The sequence below is a fragment of the Anopheles gambiae genome, chromosome 2, assembly GCF_943734735.2.
Source record: "Anopheles gambiae chromosome 2, idAnoGambNW_F1_1, whole genome shotgun sequence".
Classification (NCBI taxonomy): Eukaryota; Metazoa; Arthropoda; class Insecta; order Diptera; family Culicidae; genus Anopheles; species Anopheles gambiae.
The window spans coordinates 26189551-26214625 of NC_064601.1; the positions used below are offsets into that span (position 1 = coordinate 26189551).

At 46.8% G+C, this 25075-nt stretch overlaps 2 protein-coding genes across 3 annotated transcripts in view; both read right to left on the reverse strand.

Annotated features, from left to right (window-relative positions):
- LOC1273224 (histone-lysine N-methyltransferase trithorax) overlaps positions 1-25075 on the reverse strand; it is a 123816-nt gene that overhangs the window by 16038 nt on the left and 82703 nt on the right. For both annotated transcript variants that reach the window (XM_061648130.1, XM_061648129.1), the window contains exon 2: positions 16-1912. In XM_061648130.1, coding sequence (XP_061504114.1) covers positions 16-1912 — 1897 coding nt within the window. The remainder of the gene's footprint in view (positions 1-15; positions 1913-25075) is intronic.
- Positions 9731-16774, reverse strand: LOC133391642 (uncharacterized protein K02A2.6-like). Its single transcript, XM_061647026.1, has one exon. It carries the CDS (start codon positions 16609-16611, stop codon positions 13357-13359), a length of 3255 nt encoding a protein of 1084 aa, XP_061503010.1. The 5' UTR covers positions 16612-16774; the 3' UTR covers positions 9731-13356.

Sequence of the window (25075 nt, forward strand, 5' to 3'; positions counted from 1 at the left end):
CAATACAAAACATACCTGTAGCTAAAAGTTTGTCGGACGATCCTGCCGTCAATTCATCGAGCTTCTTCTTGTCCTTTCTTCGCCTTGTATCGTCTCCGGCCACACCGTCGCCTTCGTTTCCGTCTCCAGCAGCAGCTGCCAGCTCTCCGCCGGCCGGTTTGCCCAACGCTCCCAGACCGGCTGCCGTGGTGGAGGAGGAGTTCGGGGCCATTCCAGCGGCACCGCAGCCCAAAGCGGAACCCGTACCGGCGGCCGCAGCTGCAGCCGCAATGGCAGCCGCCGCAGCCAGGTTTTTGTTCTTCTTCTTAATCTCCAACTCAAACTCGTCCAGAAACCGTTTGTTCGGCTTTATCACACGACTAGAATGAACGCTCCGCTTCGGCAGAATGAACCGCTTGTCACCGAACTGGGTGCCTCCGCTTTCGAGGTTACGGTTGCTCGTCAGTTCGCCCCCTTCTGTGGCCACCGTCGTCGTCGTCGTCGCCGCTGCTGCTGCTGCTGGCGATACCAGTGGTGCCGGTTCAACCAACGCTCCGAAGGAGCAAACGCCACCCGGTTTCGGCCCCTCGGTCACCTTCAGCCCAAAGCCAAGGCCACCGACCGAGCCGCAGCCGGGCTTGCTGTCCAGTGAGCTCGCCAACGCAGCACCGGATACTGCCGGCTTGCCGCCCGACGACGACTTTTGCACGATCTCCGTCAGCCGGGACGGGCGCACCAGACATTCCACCGCTTTGCTCGCACCGGACGCGCCGGCCGACGCGGAGACGGCCGCACTGGCCGCTGCGGCAGCGGCCGCCGCCGCCACCGCCCGCTGCAGTCGCTTCTTCATCTTCCGGTTGAAGCTCTTCTTCAGCCGGATCGGCCGGGCGAGACACTCCTTCTTGATGATCGATGGCAGCGGAACCGTGTCCGGGTTGTACACCTTCCGCACGATGTTCTCGTCCGTCGTCTCGAGCGTGGTGTGAAACGTGACACTTTTCTTCTTCACCGGTGGTGCTGCTGCGACCGTGCCCGGTGGCGACTGGGCGGCGGAAGCGCTCGTTGGTAGCTTCGCGCCAACCATTAGTGTCGCGGCGGTTGCCTGCGAGGAGTCGGTGCTTCCGTCGGCTATCGCTGCTCCCTGCTGCTCGGCCGACGACGATACTTCCGCCTTCTGCGAGCGACCCAACGACGCAGTACTGCCGATGGTGGGACTTAGACTGCTGCTGCTGCTGCTGCTACTGCTACTGCTTGTGTTGCTGCTTTCGCTACTGGTGCTTGTGTTGAGCGTTTGGTCGCAGGACGCCGGCGACTGCTGCCGGCTGACTCGACCGGAAGCCACACCGGGCGGGCACCGGCGGGCCAGCGCCGACGTCAGGGTGGATGGTTTCATTTCGAAACCATTTCCGGTCGCTGGCAGCTTCTCGCTTCGGGCGCTGCTACTGCTGCTTTGCATCGTCGGTTGCTGCTGCGATGACGACTGCTGTTGCCCGTTGCCGACGACTGACCTAACCTCACTCGTGCCGCTAATGGGGCCCGAACTGGAAGCGATCGATGCTGCAGTGGACGAGCCGCTGGTGGCACTGGTGGTGGTGGCGGCGGCAGCTGTCCCTGCAGTACTGCTACTGCTGCTGCTCGTTGCGGTTGACTCGTCCCCCGCCGTGCCTACTGCACCGACCGGCGGCGGCATCTTTCGCCCTTCACCGTCCTGCTCCTCGTCCTCGTCGTCCTCCTCATCCTCCTCCTCTTCCTCCTCCTCCTCGTCATCCTCTTCATCGTCGTAATCCTCCTCATCATCGTCCTCGTCGTCGTCGTCCTCTTCGTCGTCGTCCTCCTCCTCCTCTTCGGCGTCCTCGTTTTCGCCATTATTGTTGTGGTCATCGTTATCATCGCCACCGCTTTCGGTTTCATTGTTCTCGCTGGCGCCACCATCCTGCAAATTGCACAGTGGGGGAAAAACGAGAAGAAAAACCACACAAGAAAAAACATTAATTTAAAGTCTACCAAAACCTCGCGCGCATAATGATATTAAAAGGGGGGCGGAAATCGAAAAGTATAGTCATTTAGAAGCATTGCCGCACGTCGACGACAGAGGGAGCAGAACTTAAACACAGTGAAGAAGTGAAGCATATTAATATTGATTTGCTTTGTTCACAAAATGGTAAAACCCGCCTCCATTAAGATCAAAATCACAACTGGCAAGGAGATTACGGAATGGCTGTCTCGGGCGATGCTTCCGCTGGGTCAGATAACTCCTTTGCCTTCATTCCCGTTTCGAATCCAATCTACCCACAGTAGCAGCTGTGTTGACAGTAGAGCTTACCCGCGAGAAGACACGACGATCGCTCAATATTGAGCTAACATTTACGAAAGCATTTCCCGGGGACGGAACTGGCGGTATCTCTCTCTACACGTTATCCGGTGTCCAACAACTCCGATGCTTACTGCCCATAACCCGATTCCCCGTCGCGCTTTTCCATGGCCTTTTAGATTAACAACAGTTTATGTGTGTACTTTTACAATTTTTATCCTCTTTCGAGCGTTTTGACTCGCGGCTTTGGTGAGGGTGTGTAGATCCTGTAGACGAAAACTACATTCCATCAAAACGATCCCCGGACGCTCGTTCTCCTAACCGCACACTGAAGTGCAGCGCTGCCATGGATAAATTCGCTTACATCGTTTGCAAACATTTACATTACACCCATCTCTCCCCTTTTCCCCACCCCATCGATTGATATCGATTTTGCGGGGGAGGGTGGTAGCGTGCACTATATTTCCCTCCGGTACATAAGCCTTTCCCAAGCTGGCACACCATCACATTCTCGTCCTACTCTGGACGCTGGATTGAAAGAGTTTCTCTTGCTCTTTCTTTCCCCTTAACGGACGGTAGGAAAAAAGCAGAGAGTGGTGCACGAGAGTTGGTGTCTCGTCTTAAGAAATACCCTCAGGTTGCAGCAAAATAATGGGAAGTATGCATCGTCGATGGAGAGAGAGAGAGAGAGAGAGAGAGCGCACGAAACTTGATGAAAAACTTGTTCTGCATTCTTTATGCTGATTAAATATCACTCACGCGCAGACACACCGGGGTAAGGGTGATCGGGTGAGGTGGGTCGCACAAAAAGAGGACACAAAAAGCCGAGTCAACGATGAGTGTATGTGTGTGTGTGTCAGAGCAGAATGCAGGGAAGTTTGCAATGGTAAATGAACTCAGCAGCTACACACCACGGCTTCATGCATTTTATTCAGTGCATCATCACCTCTAATGGACTTACGGGTAGCAGTAGCAGAAGCACAAGCAGAAGCACACAGAATGCCAGCCATCGCACCGATGCCAGGGATGGATGGATTTCGATCAATCTTCGGCAAATGTGTTATAATTAATACAAATCAAATGAAGATAACAGCGTGCAGTGTAGGAAATTCTTTACAAATGTGTTCAACGTACACCTCCGGGGTCTCTATTCATCTCTCGAAGCAGCGGCTGGAAAGGACAAAAGCACACACAGCCTGCATGCTACGGTGAAAAGGAGAAGGAAACCGGACAGCAAACAGGCAAAAACTGTTGTGCACCACCATATCCAAAGAGAAGGAGGGCGTGCGTTGCTCTACACATAATTGAGCAAATTTCTGTGCTCGTTCTTGTTGCGGTTCGCCACGCTGTAGTTGCATCAAAGATACGCGCGCGACTGGAGTGGCAAGATGATAAATTGACCAGCGAACGGATCCCGATGCCATTCGGGCCACAACACACATACAATCGGATGCTAAACGCGCCTGGCCGATTGGTGTACCGGCAATGCAGACCAAAGGAAAGGAAAGGAAAGGAAGAAAAAAACAGGAACGAACCTCGGTGCGAGTCCCCGACTAATAAAATAATCATAACCAACCAACCCAGGCCTTAACCTTGCAGCACAAGTGCAGTGCGTTTCTTTTCATAAATACAGCGCGAATCGATCAGCGCAGCACGGTGCGCATCGAAAGAGGAGGACCTTCTTTTCATCGCGGGGTTTCGCTGCGCTGTTGCACTTTAAAAGACCCATGCTGCTGCTGCTGCTGCTGCACGCAGTCATACCATATCTTCAAGGGTGTCCGGGATCGGCAGGACTTTAAAATGATGATTGTTATTGACCGTGTGTTGCTGTATTTTTAATGCACCCTTGAATGCACACACAGCAACTGTGTCCCGTCCCGTCTTACTGCCTGTCTCCTGGTTGTCTGAGGTACCGGAACGACCAGCGTGCACGTTGTGTATGTGAAGAAAGACACCCTCGAGAGCGCAAGAAATACGCGCGGAGGGCACAAAAGGTGATCGAGTTCTTACTTCTTCCCTCCAATGTTTTTTGTTGTTGTAGTTTTTGTTACTGTTGCTGATCACCCACCGACCATTGTTCGATGGTCAACGATGGTCAAAAGGCACAACCGATCACAACTGCCGGACACCGAGCAGCAGAGGGAATACAAAGACTTCTTAAAGTTAAAATCTTTCCTACACACCACGGGCCGTTCGACAAGTACTTTGTACACTCTCGAGGCTCTGCAGTATAGAGATGTACACCGGTCGCTTGTCTGTTCTCTGTGCCTGGAGGTTTCGTATTCCTGTGATTGCGAATTGGTTGATGGTGATGATCGCGGTAAGTACACCCCGGATCGCTGCAACCTTCCTCTTCTTATGCGTGGTGTACCTTTGCTTTCCGATCGCATAGCCCTTTCTCTCTCTCTCTCTATCTGATGGGTGGGACCATACACAAACACAAACTTTGCGTCATGACTTCCCCCCGATAGTACGTTCTTTTCACTTAACCCTTAAAGGTGTAGCACTTTTCCTGCCCGATCAACGGTTAACAATGGAAAGGTACGGAGAGATGGTTGATTAACGGCAAGGAGGAGAGGGACTGAACGGTTACCGAGGTCACCAAAAAGCTGCGCCATTATTAGGGGCATTAATTAGGGACTTTTCGAAAGAGAGGGGGGCCACCAAAATGCTGTTCCCGCCATTAGCTGCCACTTAATTAAAGGGTTAACACACTGATCGGCGACCGGCGAAGGGCTGAAGAAGGTTCATGTCTGCTGCTGCTGTTTTGTAGACCCTTTTTGCTCAGAAATTCCCTCTTGCAATTGCGCACATTGACACGGAGGGTGCTTTTCTCTCTCTCCTTTTCCTTTTCTTTCTCTTTTCCTTCTACCTCCCTTGCCCTCCCCCTTCCCGAAAGGAATGTCAAATGGTGCAAAAAACGAGTTTTCTTTAGCCATTTTCCACCCATCACACCCCTCTTTACTTACCCCGCGATATGATCGATCGCGACCACTTTACACTGGCAGGCGCGCTTCCAACGCAAGAAGGTAAAATGCGCTCAAACAAACCACAAAACGAAACCGAACTTTTCTTGGGCGAGTACACGGCACACACGGGAGGAAAATAAAATAATAAAAAAAATTAAAAGCAACTTTCCGCTCCCTTTGCGCCGCCTCGGGAAGGGTGCAAATGCATCGTTAGCATCGGAGGGGGGGGGGGGGGGGCACGGTTTTTAAATGCACGGTGGTGCGAATAATGCCACCATGCCGTGCTCAACACCACCTTTGGGCGTCGATCGTTGGATGTAGTAAGTGCATATATTTATTCTACTTAATCGTTGGTTAAGCTTCAACACTGTCCGTGAGCTGGGGTGTGGGGCTGGGATATTTTTGCAACAAGCTCTACTTTTTCCGGTAGTTCGTGCTGTTTACCCTTTCTTCGAACGATCGTCGGTAGGGAAGAATGCACACCACTCTTAACCGCTACCGTACTTCACATCCTATTATTGGGGGTTTGTGTCACCGGGCTCTGTGCCGTTAGAATGTGGAATGGAGAGCCGCACAACGCCCCCCATTGTTTCTCCTGCTGAGAAAATGAATAATGACGGTGGAAGTGAAAAAATAAACGCATTTAAATAGCAAAACACATTCTTACTTCATCTAGAGCTGCCTGTAAGAAAGGCGCAGGCAGCGGTCGACTCTCACCGCCATTTCGTCACGGCAGCGCACAGCCCTCCTGGCGCAAGAGAATGCAGTACGCGCGGTTCTTGCGCCGGAAAAAGCGAGAGAGAGAGAGAAAGGTCACCTCGTTTAATGATGGAGGGGAGGGGGCTGCACATTACCATCGAAATGGGTTCGGGTAATCTCGATAAGCATAACTGCTGCAACTAGTCGGGTGAAATAAAAAAAAACTACCTCCACACGCAGCAGCAGGTTGCAATTGATACGAGCAAATGAATGTGTGTAAGGCAAAACAGCAACAAAAAAACACACCATCACACGTAAAGTAGTAATTACGCAGACACAGGGTAGGGGCGGGTAAAAGTGTAAGTTGCTTCCCTACCACCCCCTATTCTAAATGAATGGTAATCATCAAACGTAGCAGCAGCAGCAGCAGCACGGCCAACAACTGCAAAAATGTCACGCATGAACCGCTTTTGCGCCACCGTTCTTTTCCCTTTGCATTTCCGCTTACAGCAGAGCATTAAGATGTGCTGCCGTGTGTGTTTGGATTTTTCGCACTCATTCTCATCTGCCAAATTGCGTTCTCTCTCTCGTTCGTTTTTTAATTAATAATGCCAAGGCACACATTGAATGGAAGAGGGACCCGCCCCCCGACTGAGCATAAACAAACATTATGCACTTGCACACGCCTGCACACAGGGCTGCGTGTGAATGTTGCAGTAGCAAATATTCTTCTTTTTGAACCATGTTAGCCTGCCCCTCTCTCTCTTCCCTTTCCCAGGATGGGGAGAAAAATGTATTAAAAAGCATAAGCGTAAAAGGTGTAACATTAAACGCAAACGCGCAAGGTGCATTTAATGGGGGAATGCATAATAATAAGCGCAGCGAAAAAGAAGGAAGAAAAAACGGGCGAACGGGTCGAAAGGTTACCCAAACAAACGACACAAACTAGCAAAAAGGGGCTGTCAACAACCAAACAACCACAGCGAGGCAACACGGTGCCAACAGTGACAGCAACAACCGGCACCAGGAAGAAGGGGACAGGCGCGCGCGTGCTCGCGCGGGATTGACGACATGAAAAGTTTGGTGTGCCACCGTTTGTTTTTCTTCTCGTTTTTTTTTTTTTATTTTGCAACTTCATTTTGCATTCGATTTGCATGATGTGGTGCAGGTAGGCAGGCAGGCTAGACTCTTCCATTTAGGGGGTGGTGTTAGGGGGTTTGCAACATTCATAATCGTAATTGTGAAAATAAGATGCGTGTCGTACCATCACGCACGCACCCGCTGCTCTAACCCAAACTCCTTTTGTCTTTTTTGTTTGTTTGTTGCAGGTAATTGTTTGCTGGCGACAAAGTGTACAAACAAGCAGTGGTAGTAATCGATATTACAGTCACGTTGGAATTTTAATGCCATTTTTTATATGTGTTTTGTGCGCGCTGTTGAAGATAAAAATAAAAACAATTGTACGCGTTCGCCGTTGTTCGGGGAGACGACGGTTGAATTTAATGTGCCGGTGACGAACCATGTGTCAGAACGTTCATTCCGCTCGATAACTCAACCATCACACCCCGCGCGTGTGTTGTGATGGTGTTGTTCGCCGAGCACCGCAGAGCATAATTTATGCACCCGTTCTCGCTGCTGCTGACTCGACTCTGGGACTGGGCACATGATAAATGTAATAAATTATTGAAAGCGATTATTTCCTTGCACCGTACAAAACGTAAAGCGCATGTACTGCGCCCCCATCCATTAGAAGTTGTGTGAGTATTTTGTTATTTTATCGGTGCATTCGAATTGCGCAAAAAAAAAGAAGCCAAATGCACACACCACCACGGTGGTGTCTCGTCATCATTAACTGATGTGTGAATGGGTGCGTGTGTGTGTGTGTGTTTGAGCCCTCCGTAATGAAGTTTTAATTATTCGACGGAACATTAAATGTTTACCACGCCACTCGGCAACCGATTATTGACGAAATGGAGGGGGTGGGGGAGGATTTGTGAGGGAGGAGGAACAGAAGTTATGCAGTTTAACTTTATAGAGAGAGAGAGAGAGAGAGAGAGAGAGAGAGAGAGAGAGAGAGAGAGAGAGAGAGAGAGAGAGAGAGAGAGAGAGAGAGAGAGAGAGCTTCGACCTGTCGATGACAGCTCGTCTGGGAGAGCGCGCACTGCGCGGTTTGTGCGGTCTTTTCTTTGCCACTCATTATAAACTCGCACAACACAATTAAGAATGAGGCACGAGAGTGAGTGAAAAAGGGTGAAAATGGATAGATAAATAAATCCTCGCAGCGACCGCCGCAACAACACCCTCAACCGTATGCTAATAATTGCACACTAATTAGCATTCAATTTTCCAACCGATTCACACACAAATAACAAACAACAACAACTGAGGTGAGTGTGCGGGGCAGACAAAAAAAACCAGATGGTCCTTATGCAAATATAAACGCAGACACACAATGAAAAGAATTATTCAAGGTATGTTTTGTGTACATTTCATTCTGCCACACTAAACGTTTCGGGACGTGGGATGAATGTGAAATTAAAACATGGAACAGCAACATTATGCACACAATAAGAACACATGCTAATGTAATGTGTGTTTAAAAGTGTTGCTTATGAAAACGAAAAAAATGCAGCATGTGATGCAAATATAAATCCCTTTAGCAATGATTTGCATGCAGGAAAATTCATTTTTTCTATCACAAAACAGACGCTTCATCAAGAATGTTTACGCGCCACCGTTTGCGCCTCAAGAATGCGGAACGGGCTTCTTCCTGAATCCCACGCCCCGCCCTTTGCGTCACATTTTACAGTTGACCGAGATATTGAGACCGCGTCAAGCCTAGACGTGCGTCGACGAAGAAGCAATAGAGGCAACAGGAGGGAGAAGGACAAAAAAGGAACAGATGAAGAAGTTAGCTCCCTAGACGTTATTGCACTAATTAACAGCATCAATCACGACTGACTAGCTGCCAAATCCGTCTCCTCTTAGTGCCCATAACAGCACGAACTTAAAAACTGCATTCCAAAGCATCATTCTTCAGGGCATCAGAATGCAGCGCCCCGCGCACATGGCGGCGTTCCACTCTTTCTCGCGTTGGCCAGGAAGATTGAATTACCCCGTTATTTCTTTTTTTGTATTCCCCCGCGTGTTTGTTTGCTCTTCACACTTCGCGAGGCGCCATTATGCTCAGCGGCTCGGCTTGGCTGGCACAAACGGCACAGACAAAAACATGCCAACTAATTCCTCCTAATGCCAATCATAAGTGATTATACATTTTATACGCATCGCGCGCACCGCGGAGGGGTTCGGTTTAAGCAAAAGAGCTGTGTGCATAGCGTGTTTACATACGCCTAGACACACACACACAGTCACACACACATGCATAACGAAAAGGAAATGGAAGAGAAAAATCCCGATGCACCAAAGAACACATTCCGCGCGCACGGAAATGATGTTGGCGCAAACAAACATACACACAAAAAAAGCGTATCATCTCGACATTAATTCTTGCGGCACCACAACACCATTACACCCGCCAGGACCGGTTCCGTCGAGGCTTGCACCGTCGTCGCATCATGCATGCATGCTGCTTCTGCTGGTGGCGCGCACATAAAATTCCAGTGCTTCTCTCGTGGGGCTCTTTATTCGAGCGACATTCGACATTTTCCTTCACTTGGCATTGCGCGAGTGAGTGTGTGTGTGTGTGTGTGTGCACAGTTCCCGAAGGCTAGTTACATTCTTCCGCAATATGCAAGTGTGAAAGAAGGAACGCACCAGAAGTGGGGAGGAAAGAAAACACACCAGCATTTTGCAGAAAGCTGGGGAGAGTTGATTGGATAATGATTCTGTTATGTTCTTCCCGCGCTTTGCACGTGATGGTGGCGGAGGTGGCCTTCGATTTGGCACAGGGAGGGAATGGAGACATCGAAGCGTTGAAGCTTTTCGTAAGGGGCACGTTTTTAACCTGCTGCTGCTGCACCGAACCCCCGAAATGGGGGAAAAAAATGGAAGTTTCGAAAGGAGCAGAGAAAGGTTATGCAACTCGCTGCGCGCTGCATTTTTGGCCATTGCGTGTGCATGTGCGCCTGCTTGTGTGCGTGTGTGTGTGTGGCCGAATATTTGCACAGACGCTTATATGGCTGTGTGTGTGTGTGCGGTGGACGCTTTACCATTTCGAATTTTGCCGTTTTTCAACGGTTTTCAGCGCGTCATTACTTTTGCCGACAGTGGATGGACGACACATAAAAGCTCTCCCCCCCCCTCCCAGCCCTGCGCATCACTCCCCACAAATCGATATTATATTGTGTGTTCCGCAATTAAGGCAGCTGTCAGTAAAGGGATTTAATTAATCCTTGCCCGCGGTGGTGGATGGTGGTGGTAAACATGAATTGACATAAACTGATTAATGTTAAACTTTTCCTCTATATCAAGCCGCTTCATTCCATCGTTCGTTTTTTTTTTTTTTGCACTCATTCCTTTGGTGCACCATTGAGGGGGTGGTTGTGGTGGTGCGTGCATCGATGCAGAATGGAAACGGCAGCAGCAATGCGCTTTAATTTTAGAATTGATTTTACGTCAATCGCCTGTCCATTATTGATGGAAGGCGATTGCACACGAAATTAAACAGAAGCGGAGGAAAAAGAGAAAAAAACACACACACAGTGCATGCAGTGCCACAACAGCACAATGATTCACTCGGGTGCAAACGCACAAAATTGCACCGCAGTAAAACGTTTGCCTGTTTTTTGTTTTTTCTCTCCCTGCAATGTAATAAAATCGTTCATTTCATTATCGATACCCCCAGCCGGGTACGCAAATCTCGTTAATATGGCAAAAGTCTTGCCACCCTTTTTCCCACCCCTGCACTCACACACACACGCCGGTGAGTGCTGTTAATGTTTATTACGATTTTCTTACTGCCTGTGCACATCACACTCCTGCGTGATGCAGGAGCGCAGTGTTCCCGGGGCGCACAAGGGATCATTATTGCACACAAATTGTGGTCAGTAGAGAGGAGTTTGCTGAAAAATTAAAACCCCTTAAGTACACAAACACACAAGCGCACGGTCACGTCATTGATGCGAATTGCGCAGGCCATTTTTTCCATCTTCTGCAAAATAAAAGGCCACACTGCGCCGCCACCACCACCACCTCATTCATGTGCAGTAGTCTCGATGCATTTGTGATATCGCCTCCCCCCGAAAACGGGTTTTGCTGTGCAGCTCAAGGCGTGTCGGGGGGAAGGCTCAAGGAGGGATGATTGTTGGTTTCGAGGGGGTGCGTGTGTACGTAATGCAGTGCCTTTTTTTCCTTCTTTCCCCTCTCTTTCTTGTTGAAATTTGCTACCAGTGGTGGAGGTTTGTGGTTGCTACTGGCCGCACGGTAATCCCTATATGGCCCACACACCGCACACGTGAGGGAGCATAATTGCAGGATTTATTTCTCCTTCCATTACGCGCCCGGGGAACCTAGTTCGGTTGGGTTGGAGGGTATTTTTGTTTAAATCACACACAGAGTCATTTCACCACAAGTACTAGGGGGGAGATCGTGGTCAGGAGCATTATGTCAAACAAAAGTCTTCTTTATCGCGAGTTATTTTGTATTGCTTTGTACGCAATTGGGCCTATCAATGTTTATTACTAAGAGCTTTTGTTATTACCCTATTTATAATGCTTTTCCGACTCGAAAATATTCAACGTAAAATGTGTTTAATTTACGTTCTATTTTTAATTGCATGCGTGATCAGAATTAAATGCCACGTGGTTCCACAAAGGCACGATAAACATGTGCACATGCACACACACACACACACACACACACACACACACACACACACACACACACACACACACACACACACACACATTTCAAACCCTCAGGAAATAAAGGGATGGATTAAGCTCCCTATGCATTGCATTAATTATCTTTCTTTTTTCGAAAAACTATCAGATAAAACTTAAAACACGAACACAGGCCCAGTACGAACGTAGCCACGTGTGACCAGTGCAACCTATCACTTAAATACCGCAAGATTAATTGATGATAATTTTGATAACCTAAAATAATAGCCTACCACCACAGAGCAGTCGAGGAAGGCGGGGGGGTAATGATATCGGACATGTACATTTCCATTCCGGCTGCCATAATCGTTCATCGTCCAAAACACAAAACAAAAAAATAAATAACTCTCCTTCCCCAAACGACATGTTTCGAAAGGACGAAGAAAAGACACAAAAAGACACGACTCGACAAACCCGCGCGCAGTGTGACGCTGAGACATTTTCATCCATGTGCCCGCGCGCGTCCGGTCGATGCATGATGATTGAGGACGACGACGACGGAGGGAGGGAGGCCGCCCCAAGATAAAACCGATTCCCACATCCGCGCCGGTGTCGTGGTGCAAGATGCGAAAACTGTTTCCAAAGCTGCCCCGAAAAGGAAATCAACCAACCGATGTCGAGAACATGTCCATTGCGTTCAAAACCTTTCCTCTCTCCGTGTCTGCTGCTGCTGCCTTATTCTGTGTGCGTTTTTTTTTTGTTTTGTTTTTTTTTGTGTTGAAAAATGCTTTCGATAAACGTTAAGCGACGTTACTTGGCGGGATAGTGATATGTCGCAGGGAATATATCTTGAGAAAAACACAACTGCTTTATTCCTTAGTTCAGAATGGAATCATCTTTATTCACTCAATGTGTACTCTGATCGAGTCTTGCAATGTTACTGCGTTATGCGTGTTACTATGCAACATCTCCCCCCTTAATTCACCAATACGGTTCAAACCTGGCTGGTGGCCTACGAATTCTTCGAGGTCTTTCCGCTTTCACGGGTTGAGCAGAAGATGCAGGCATCGGTGGAGTGGCTTGAGTAGTAACTGTGGACGATGATGTTTGCCAATTTTCTCCTTCAATTTCTTCAGCGGACTCTTCATCAGCTGAATAGTAATGTTCTTGTTCAGTCATTTCAATTGAGTTTTCAACTGCCTGTGGAGTTCCCAATTCAAATTCGTCAAAGAAAATAGTTAACAAATTTCCAGTGTCGTGACAATTTCTATTTCCACACGATGTTTCCTCCTGTAGACGCTTCTTCAGTTGATTTGCATGTGAGCGAATAATTCGCTGGTTGTCTTCCAAAAACACGTTGTAATTCACTCTACCGATTCGTTCGACTATTGATGCCGGTTTCCACTCCCAGGAATTATTGCGGTGGACTTGGGCATAAACCGCTTCTCCAGGATCGAAGAATTTTCTACCAGCTTCTGGCTTTTCATTTCGTGACCGTGAAACTGGAGGTAGTAATAATGACTGAACTGTTCGAATAGGCCGCTGAAACATCAATTCAGCTGGAGACTTATCTGGTGTAGGTGTGGTTCGATAAACTTGCAAAAAAGTCTGCAAAGCTTCATCTAAAGTCTCTCCTCCTGCTCGAATTTTTCGCAATGTACGCTTTAGTGTGTCCACGAAACGTTCTGCCAAACCGTTTGACTGCGGATGGTATGGTGCAGTTTTCGATATCGACATCCATTCCCGGCCAGAAAACGAAACTTCGAGAAATGGATTTCATTCGCACCATTCCAGGATGACCGCGATGGAATTGTTGAAGTACCTTTTTCCTGTAAATGTTTGGAACAACAACTCTGTTGTGAAACAAGATACATCCATCTACATGCGTTAACGATTCTTTTCGTGTGTAATACGAACGAATGTCTTGATTTTTGATTGACGACGCTTCGTTCGGCCAGCCTTCCCGGATGAATTTCAAAACAGCTTGCAGTGTTTCGTCCAATCTTGTTGCTTTTTGAATGTCAGCAAATGATACTGGTACTTGTTTCAATGATTCGTGCATGACGTTTTGAATATCCTCTTCAAGTGAAATCGAAGCTATAACGTAATCTTCCTCTGGTTGCTTGCAACGGTTGATTAGCCTTGATAGCATGTCAGCGCACCCAAACTCGGTGGTTGAAACATATTCGATGGTAAAATCGTAGTTTAATAACATCAATGCCCACCGTTGGAGTCGGTTTGCTGTGTGCAAAGGAATTCCCTTTTTTGAACCAAATATGGATAGTAAAGGCTTATGATCGGTTAAAAGAGTAAATTTCCGACCAAGTAAGTACTTATGAAATTTGGTTACCCCATAAGTAAGAGCCAGAGCTTCTTTTTCCGGTTGTCCGTAGCCTTGTTCTGCAGACGTTAATGTTCTTGAAGCATGTTGAATGGCTTTCAAATATCCGTTCGGAAATTTATGAAAAATGACTGCGCCAACGCCGGTGCTAGACGCATCTGCTGCAACGATGATAGGAAGATTCGGATCATAATGTGTCAACAGTAAGTCAGATTGCAGTACTTTCTTGAATTTTTCGAACGATGTCTGACAATCCGAATTCCACTTCCACTTCGTATCCTTCTTTAGCAATTGATCTAACGGGTGTCTGAGTTCATGCATGTTTCTCACAAATCGGCCGTAGAAATTCACAGCTCCTAAGAACGATCTTAATTCGGAAATGTTCGTTGGTGCTGGAATAGATGCGATGGTTTTCAGCTTCTCTGGGTCAGGACGTATGCCGTTGCGATCTACCACATGCCCCAAATAGACAATTTCAGTTTGATAGAAATGACATTTTTCCAGCTTGACGTGGAAGCCATATTCTTTTAAACGCTGAAGAAATGTGTCTAATGATTGCTTGTGTGCCTCCCAAGTTTTACCGAAAATTATAGCATCATCTAGAAATGTTCTAACGCCAGGAATGTCAGCAATCATACCGTCAACTAGTCTTTGAAAAGCTCCAGGTGCTGATTTGACTCCCGGTGCGAGACGGTTGAACTGAAAAAGACCTCTATGTGTGTTGATCGTAAGAAGGTGTTTAGATTCGTCTTCTACTTCTACTTGTAGGTATGCATCGGACAAATCGACTATGCTGAATACAACACTTCCGTTCAACTGTGCAAAAATTTCTTCAGGAGTAGGTAGAGGATAATGATTTGACTCTAAAGCTTCGTTAAGCCCCGTCGAATAATCCGCACAAATTCGAACTTTACCATTAGGCTTGCGAATGGCTACTATCGGAGCAGCCCACTCCGAAAAGTCTATTGGTGTGATGATGCCTAGTGATTGTAGTCTTGATAGTTCCGCATCCACAAGAGCGATAGTATTGAATGGTACTGGTCGTTTTGGACAGAAAACTGGTTTTACATTGGGCTTCAGAAACAGTTTCACCTTCGTTTTTGTGCAATGTCCAAGCGAATCATCGAAAACTGTTGGATATTTCGATTGAAGCTGTACTATTCGATCCTTTGGACATGCTGATGAAACTTTCTTACACAGTACATCGAAGGGAATTGCCCATAGATTAAACCTATCTATCCAATCTATACCTATAACATTTAGGACTGGTGATGATGTAACAAAACAAACACATTTCTCTGTAATCGCATTAAGGATAACCTCGCATTCGAATTCACCGATAAGCTTGAGTTGTTCTCCCGATGCATTCGATGCTTCAATGGATGCTTGAGAAAGTTTCGGTTGACCCAAATGTTGCCATGTTGTTTTAGAAATAACTGTTATGTCACTTGCGGTGTCCAGTTGGAGTGATGTAGTTATGCCATTGATTATGATAGAGATAAATTTCCTTTTAGCAGTGTTTTTCGTGACATGATTAACGAAAATTCCCTGAGATTTCTTTTGATTTTGATTTTGATTCTTCTCACTCTTTTGATATGTGTTGTTGTTTGAAGATTTTGATCTCATGGCTTTACAGTAACCTTCCTTGTGGCCTACATTTTTGCACACTTTGCAGAGATGATCTGTAAAATTGCAATCCCGTACAAAATGCATTTTTCCACATTGCCAACAAGGAGTACGAGGGACAGTATTCGAATCTGATTTCGGTTGACGCTGATCTTTTGAATTGTCGAATCGGGAAGGCTGTGGCAAACGATACGGTTTCTTCTCTGAAACTGCATGCACGGAATGCTTCGATCTTGATTGATTTTCGATCATCGTTGTATCCGCTTTCAGATTGATAAGCCGTTGAAATTCTGCCATTAGTGTTTGAATGTTCACTTTAGCCTCCGGCGTCGCGTTTTCTATTCGAGATAGCAGTCTTGCTCTGATATCCGAGAATTCCGGAGCTTGCAGTCCGCAAATGAAAATTAGACATTTGAAATCGTCTAATTTCAAATTCTCGAACTCAGAATCCTCGCATGCCTTATTCACTCTTCCGCCGTAAGTGATGATATCTTCTAATGCAGATTTCACTATCTGCAAGCACTGGTACCTTTTGTGGAACACCGAATATTGCTTTCCGAAGATTTTTTTGAGAATATTGACGGTTTCTTCAAACGAATTTTCATGCGGTTGCTTCGGAAGAATGTAATTCACATACCGGCTGTGAGCGGACGTTTCCAGCTTCCTCAGCAAAAGTCGCACTTTCGCCTCGTCATTCAAACTGCTGGCATCGTTTTGAAAAAGGTCTTTGAAACGTACATACCATTTTTCAAAAGTGATGTTGTTTTCTTCATCGAAACGAAACTCCTCGATGGTTTTCGATAAAGATTCAAGGATTTCGTCAGGACTTCTAGTTTTAAAAGCAGCCATCTGTTGAAGAAGTTGAGCCATTTGGTTGATAACGGTTTCAAGGTTTTCATTGTTCATCCTTGACGCTAATTCTCGTTAGCTTCAGAATCTCGTGAGCTTCGGGTTCCGGGTTCAGTAATAATCCTCGTCGCCAAAATGATATGTCGCAGGGAATATATCTTGAGAAAAACACAACTGCTTTATTCCTTAGTTCAGAATGGAATCATCTTTATTCACTCAATGTGTACTCTGATCGAGTCTTGCAATGTTACTGCGTTATGCGTGTTACTATGCAACAGATAGCAACAAGGAAGCAGCAAAACGGTGAAGCAGAACGAAGGGGGGGGGGGGGGGGAAGAAACATTATTCTTTCGAGAAACTTGTTTCATGTTCTGAAGCGTTTGCCGTTTTCCTTTGCTGCCTCCTCTCGCTGTCCTCGGCGCAGTGAGGAGCAAAAGGGGGCAAGAGAAAGTGGCGTTTCCAGCCAAAGACACAAACGCACACACCTGCAGGATATGCACTCGATATGCAGCAGTGCAGTGCACACCACAACGGCCGGGGTACACGCACGCACGCATGCACTTCTGCTGCTGCTGCACCGAGAGAAGCGCAAACCATTTAGACTAATAAATAAATAAAATTAAACAGCATATAAACGTTCTGGAGTGCATTAACGAGGGAGGGGAGGGGGGGGGGGGCTGAAACGAGGGGAAAAGTGCATCAGCCGGGAACAGCATTATATGCATCCGCCTGTCCGTGCCGACCATTATTAACCGCTGTACGTTAACGGTCGTTGCTGCTTTTTTAAGCGCTACTTTCCATTCTTATCGATTTCACGTTTTGGTTTTGTCTGTGTACGCGCGCACACATACACACACTTTTTACAAGGACAAACACATTCGATGACAACTTGTTTCATCATCTACCGGGGGAAAAAAGGAATGGAATCGAGAGAAGAGGACGAAAAAAACCAACCTGCAAGAGACTCATTTCGTCACATTCACAACAAGACACGAACCCAACGGCTTTTTTGTGGTTTTCATTTTTTTTGGGAGTGTAGCGGTGGTATAAAAATTAACTCCTGTATCCTGTTTTGGGCAAGAACCGAACGGCCCACCCGCCTTTTTGCAAACTGCCCACCATACACGGTAAGAATGCATAATAATCGCTATAATCAACCGACCGTGTGCACGAACACTGCAGAGAGCTGCTGCCGTGCCACACATCAAAATCACACACACACACACACGTACACAGGGAAGCGAATTCCGGTTTGATAGTTTCCCGTCAAAATAGGGCAAAAATAATCACGCACAGCACAACCCTGCCAACGCTGATGCCCTTCAACATGATGCAATTGTAAAAATGCACTCACCACTCACTGTTGGCGCGCGAAAGTTGAAGCATCTTGCAAACCCATGGAGGTGGGAAGAGGGGGGGGGGGGGGGAGGGACAAACCCTCTGGACCCCCTTCCATTCAACACAGCACGCGGTTTCAACAATGTGTTCTGCGCCCCAATCGGCTAACTTTCCCTGCGCCAGCGAAGCAAAGCGCTCATTCTCACGCAAACGCTTCTTCTCGGCAAGACGATGCAAGTGACGGCACGATCGGGAGGAGAAGAACAGGGAGGTTTTATGTTTGTGCAAAAATATCATCAAAATCATTCACCTTCACATCGCTGTTTGAGGGGGAGGGGGGGGGGGGAGGAAGAGAACAAGCGTGAAAGAGAGATATCACCTTGTATGGAAGGGAACAACTTCTTCGTTCCAGGGAAGGGTCTTTCGTCGTCGCATGGGTACACATTAAACGCTGGAGCAATTGCGTAAGCGTAGGAAGAAGGTGAAAGAGTTCAGATACAGTCCCCCAAACGGGCAGAACAAGGACGTTGTGAATGGAACCGGTAGGATGGGGGGCTTGAGCGTGCGAGAAAAAAGGCGCAAAAGAAAAATGATGCGTTCGGAAGGCGCGAGAAATCGAAACACAGAATGAAGCTGTGCGAAAGAATATTGCATCGTGTTTCGGCGTCGTTGTTGAGCTCTCTTGCCACGTCAAACCGGATATTCATGGCGACGCAAATTGCAGTAGGATGCAATCGCAGACACACACACACACAAACAAGGGAGACCGGAGGATGGATAAATTAAGCGTTCAATTGCATGCACACAAACGCGCGCGCTTCTCTCGTTCGAATGTCTCTGCGTTTTTATTTTTTTTTCTTTGTTTCGTTGTGTGCGGGGTGGTGTAACACAGCGCACCAAAGGTGTTATTTTACCGTCCGTCTCGCTTAATGAGTTGTGGACGGTTTTGTGTACCGGAGCGTGACGATCGGAGGGCAAAACAGCATTTATGATCCCTCCCCCGGATGTGGTACGAGTTTCTCGTTTTTTGTAATTGAGCAGCCACGACTTATCATTCGATCGATCGGGTCTCGTATTACCCCCACACCAAGGGAATGCGCAAGGGAACGAATAATACAGAAACAGTGGAGGTGGGGGAGAAATATAATTTTAATACACACACACACACACACATTTGTACATCCGAATAAAACGTTGAGCAGAGGCGATTGAGAATGCAATTCATTAGTTCCCGTTCCTTTCACGCAATTGGTTTAATTAGAGAGGCACACGATACACAGCCTTTCAAATGGATTAACTTTCGATAACATGCATGCTTTTTCGTGCTGAGCCACAGTATTTGTGACACATTATTTGCTTAATCAGCTTCCCTCTCCTTCCGTTCAGCAGGCAAAACACCTGTCCTTGTGTCTGTTTGGCAACAGTTTTGTCTGGTTGATTGAGTCGGTCCTTGGAAATGCTTTACATTTTCCATGCTGCTTTATCAATCTCACAGAGCACAGACAGCACACAGCATCAAACAGAAAGAATGTTAAAATATGTACGATAAGTTGACCAACATACAGCGCTCGTTGTGATTGTTTGAAGTTTCACCATGCAAGTGAAAAACATAAAATGCAAATGCCAAAGTTGATGGCTTTCATCCGGCCGACTGCACACTGGCATCAAACATATTTGGATGTATCAAAGAAAGGGACCGGAAGGTGGAGAAGGCACGGGAGGAAAGTTCACACACACACACACACACACACACACACACACACACATATACAAGAGTGGACAAATATGAAATCAGTTTATTAGTGGAAATTATGCACGTTCAATGGGCAAACATCAAACATGACAGAGCATGATGGATGGACGATGATGATGCTACCCATCAGTGTACTCGGGGAAAACTCGGGAAGTCATCATTGCAACCGGACTGACACCGCACCCTCCTCTCCTTCTCGTTCCCCTCCATTTCCATATTCGAAAACCACCCACCGCCATTTAACTCAATTCAAAACACTGCGGTTGCGGTTATGACTGATGACGCGCGCATTAAGTAAGTGTGCGCCCGTTTTATGTGTCCACGTGCCAGCCTGCCTGTCTGCCTGCCACCACAGCACCAGGGCCATCATGGCAAATGGAACGCGTAAAAGGATTTGGTTAGGATCCCCGTCCATTCCGTTGCTCAAACCCTTTTTTCCTACTGTGGCCCTCCCTCACAGCTTTGGAATGGGAAAAATTCGTTCAGGCTGTGGTGGTGGTTCGTGTGTCCACATGAAAGAGAGCACACCGAGACGCGGCGCCGTGTATCTATCGAATGTATCAAAATTGAAATATTGATCTATTTAAACGTGACCTGCGGAAATGCATTCCAGACACCGTAGAGGGAGAGACTGCATGACATAAAGCAGGCAGGGTTGGTTCCCTCTTTTTTGTGATGGCCCGGGGGGTGGAAAGGTCGCAGTTGCCACAACAGGCTGCAGAGAAGGAAAGTGCATTTCCTCATCAATTCATCGATCCGCGGTGCAAATCAATTTTCCACACAAAAAACCACACCGCCGGGGCCGGTTTTACGGGTGAGTGGCACAAAATCGTGGCACAAACAGTAGCCGACAAACAAGCACACGAAGCGCCCAAGGGGAGAGAGGCCGAATGAGTGTCGAATGAGTTCACACTTCAAAACCCCCGATGGAGCCAATTGGATGGGATTACAGAAGAGCATTAACTGTGCCGAGATAGCGCGAGAGGAGCTTTGTAATGTTAATTTTCCCACGTTGACAAGTGCGATTGGTTTTTGACACACTGTAGTAGTGTGGAAGCTACTTATCTGCATCGAGTCGGAACCGGCTTTTATGAAGCCAGTTTCGTTTGATTGATATTTTTATAATACGATGAGATTATGCTTGGAATCACCGTGTTTGTTTAACCATTACTGTTTGCATTTTTGTTTTACTGAATTAATACAGACACATAACAAAAAAGTGTCGTAATAAAACGAGAAGCACTACTTCGTTCCACCTCATTCTCATTTTCCCACAAAAGCGAAGAGAGACATAAATTGCGCCGCGTTCCATTGTTTGCTCAACTCACTTAACTCACGGTGGCGCGGTGGCGGAAACATACTTTAACAGCATTCGCTACGGATTCGTGTCGTCAGTGCGCGATTGATGGTAATAAAATCAAACCGGAAATCCATTAAGAGTGTTCGTTTTTGGCCGAAACCGGCGAATGGGCGGGCTGGCTGGCTGGCTTAATTCGATATATTTAGGAAATTTGCAACGGTTCCCCATCGAAAGCGGAAAGACGACACCACCCAAGAGCTGCAGAGCACAGTAATGTGAGCGGGAAGTGAACGGTAGCATAATAGTGGAAATAGTTACGGTTCCACGATTGTTGAGAAAAGAATTCTAATTTATCGCGCTTTGCGCCTTACACACATAGACGCATACGCAAACACGCACGTTTGCATAGCAAATTGAAAGGAGTTTTTTATTTTATTTTTTTATCACAACCTCCGACACGTGCACCTTCTTCCTCTCTCCGTTGTTGGATTTATTCCGGCATTTTTATGGTTCAACTCCGAACATCGTTTTGTTGCGTGGTCAAATAAAAGACCACCGAAGGGATAATTTTGACCCCGATGGTGGTGGTGGCACAGCCGGAAAAGAGCATTTACATATCGTTTCGGTTTTCGGGGTTTTTCTTGTTTTCCCTCCTGTTTGCGCCTTTTTTCCGGGCTTCTGTACATCGTGGGGGAAAAAAAGGATAAAAAGAACGCCGAAAGGAAACGGGAATGGTGCATTGCGGAACAGGGATATGGAAACAAGTTAAACAAACGCACCCAAAAGCAACACACAATGGAAATGGATAAATACGCTTGAAGTGAATCATGTGACACACACGGACCGTTTATTTCCTCCCTTCCGCCTTTCAGCTCAATCAGTCGCAAAAAAAGCGAAAGCTAAATATTTTCTACTCCTCCCGCAACAACAAAAAAAAAAACGGGAAAGGAAAACTCCTTTGTGCGCTCTGTCGTACGAAACGTAACAAAAACGGCTAAACACGGCACTGGAACTGGAAGGAAGCTGTGGAGCTGCAATTATTTAGCGTACGACGACGACGACGGTGGAGGAGCAAAAACAACACCGGAAGTTCGTTCCGGTGTATCCGTTTTTTTCCGTTTTTTTCGGTATCTCCGATTTCATGACTAGAGAAACTTTTCCGATTTTTCTCCGGGATGAATTTTCTCCGCTTAAAACTACGCACCCCCTCCTTTGCCACCGGTTGGTGGAGCGGCCGTGGTTGGTGAAAAAGGAAGTGGAAAGGATGGTAAAATAAATGCTATTTCGTCCTGAGTTTTTAACCCTCTACTAGCAGCATTGCGAGACTATAAATGGACACATTTCGAGTGAATGCCGCAGGAAACGAACCCAGAATGAGAAAACTTTTCCCTTTTAAAACCATGCGTGAGTGTGTGTGTGTGTATGCTTCGTTTTATATCCCTACATCCCTCCCTCCTCTTCCTCTACTCTTACACTGCAACACAGAGCAACTTCGTCCGAAAGGTTGGCCCGAAGGTTTGAAATTTGAAACGGTCATAAAATGTGTGAAAAACATAAAAAACAGAGATTCTGTTATTCTTTTTGAGACATTAACCCTGTGTGCGAGCGCGTTTATTGATTTTTAAATACCCTGCAGGGGTAAAAAAACCTCGAAGAAATATGAAAACTATCACCATAAAAGCTCTCATCTTTTTAACAGGTGTGTCATCCTCCAAGCAAAGAAAAGTGGTGCTGCCAACAGCACAAACTGCGCAAAACGACAGTGTACAGCGCCGAAAAGATTCATATTTTATTGGTGTTGGCTTCCCTCATTCTGTTTAACGACTGCACATGATGGTGGCACGATAAAATAACCGTTTATTAGTGTGTGTGTGTGTGTGTGTGTCTGTTATCTCCTTTTTTTTCACGCGACCAAAAAGCACTTCATAAAAAAATCGATTAGAAACTTGAACGCTGCTCTGCTGCTCATAAACACGTCAAACGCTCATTATGGAAATCAATAAAACGGTTCCCGGCACCACCCGGTGGACGTGTGTGTGTGTGTGCCCGCCGAGCGATGTGAGCGATATGTGTGATATCACTGGCCAATGCTGCACTTTATCGGAAGCCGATCGATAACAGTTAATTTGATTTGTGCGAGCAATACCGATGCAAACACAACACAAACAACAACAGCTACAATACAAAAAATGGCTCCAAACCACAACCGATTATGATTTGTTTTTCCCCCATTCCCCACTGGCGAATTGTTGTCGCGTTGGAATTACAAATTGGTTCGTCGCTGGCAATGGAGCTATAATTTTCTGCCAATTTCCATCGCCCGCACATGTTTATATACGCACAGCACTGCACAGCGCTGCTCCGTTATGGTAATTTGAACTGGCAGGATTGGTGTAATCGAGCCCGGTGGTGCTCTAATGTGAAAGTGGCGGCAAACAAACTGGCAAACAAATACAGCGACAGAGAGAGAGAGGAGCAAAAGTAGCATTTGCCTTTAGATGAACGGCCACAGTTAATGACATGTTAATATCATGTCATCGACGATGTTTATCGCTCGTTTGTATGCAGAGCTTCCGCAGCGGCCCCAAACCGGGGACAAACACACCAACAAAAAAAGCATTTCCACCAGTGGAAAAGGAAAAGGCAAACACTAGAGTACATAAACACACGAAGGGAGGATTATGCCACAAGATCGCTTACGTATTCAGTTAAATTAACATGACTAAGAGAGAGAGGCGCTCAGTTTTCTTTGCACAAAACAGCGGTGAACAAGCGTGATTGGCGGGCAGGGAGCAGAAGGAAGGACGACAAAGTTTTCCTTTGTGTGATTTGGAAAACTCGTCTCGGATTAGTTTCGTTTTTCCGCCACCGGACATACGAAAAATCGATAATCTCTAACGATATTTACATACATATTCAGCTGTCCCTTCAACACTCACTTTTCCCTTCCCTCCTAACCATTAATTTCTGGCCAAAAAGAGGAGGGGAGAAAATTCTAACATTAGTCCGATTATGGTTCCGGCTATCCGACACTCTCCCCTCATCGCCCCACATCACAGGCGCACACACACACACATACATAAACAAATGGGCTTTCTTTCCGGAACCAAACACCAGCAATGGTCTGGAAAATCGTCCCCCAGCTGTGTGAGCGGGCGTAAACGGAGAGGGTGGACTTTTGTTGGATTTTTGAGGCTTTGTGGTCACCACACAAAACAGCCTTTCTTTTTTTTTGGCTCCAATCCCCCCGCTGTGGCGGTGGTACAATTATTTGAGGCAAGCCCAAGTAGTTGGGTTACTTTTTTCGGGTTGATCTAGCCTAACCACAGACACACAACACCAGTGCGGCTTCGGTTGTTGTGGGAGGGGGAAAAAAGTCGGTGGAAAACACTGCACAATGGATTAAGTGTAGAAAAACTGGCCTGGCGTTTTACCCTCGGTCGGGAAAATCCCACCACACAGCGGCATTCGGGTGGATTTAGTGGAAATGTGGATTATCCTGATGCGGTTCTCTCTCTCTCTCTGTTGCAAATGGCCACGCAAGCCCAAGCGGACTGCAAGTGGAAAGGATGAAAAAAGAGTGTTTTGTGTGTTGTATCATCACACTGCAGAGGTTCATCGCGAGGGGGGTTTGTGGTTGCAGCGTGCATCTGTCGCGCGGTTTTAGCGCACACGTAACACGCGGGCGGCGGCTTTTCCCATCCGGCATCAGTCAAAAACGATGAGTATAAAAAAAAATCCTTTCATTTTTGATACACAGTGGAATGAGAAAATGCGTGGAAAAATGTATCCCGAAATGGCGGTAGAATGTCAAAATCACGAAACAACGAAATCAGCACGGATCGATGTGGCGCGCGACCCCCAAACAACAACAAAAAGTTCATTTTCAACCAGTAGGCACGAAAAAAGAGGGAAAGAAAAGTACGGGAAAAACAGAAGCACAGACACACAGAGTTTTTATTCCGTTTGTAAGGCATTTAAATAATTTCCAATCCCTTTGCTTGGTGCGACAGGCGCAAAAACACACACAAAAAAGCATGCAGAAACATGATGAAAATATTTTACCGATGAATGGTGTCATTTCACCTACCGCTTCCGCAAGCAGCGGCACACTCCACCACATGTGCGGC

Bases quoted from the DNA above. Each gene is read 5' to 3' on its own strand.
- LOC133391642 (XM_061647026.1), bottom strand. From the start codon at position 16,611: ATGAACAATGAAAACCTTGAAACCGTTATCAACCAAATGGCTCAACTT.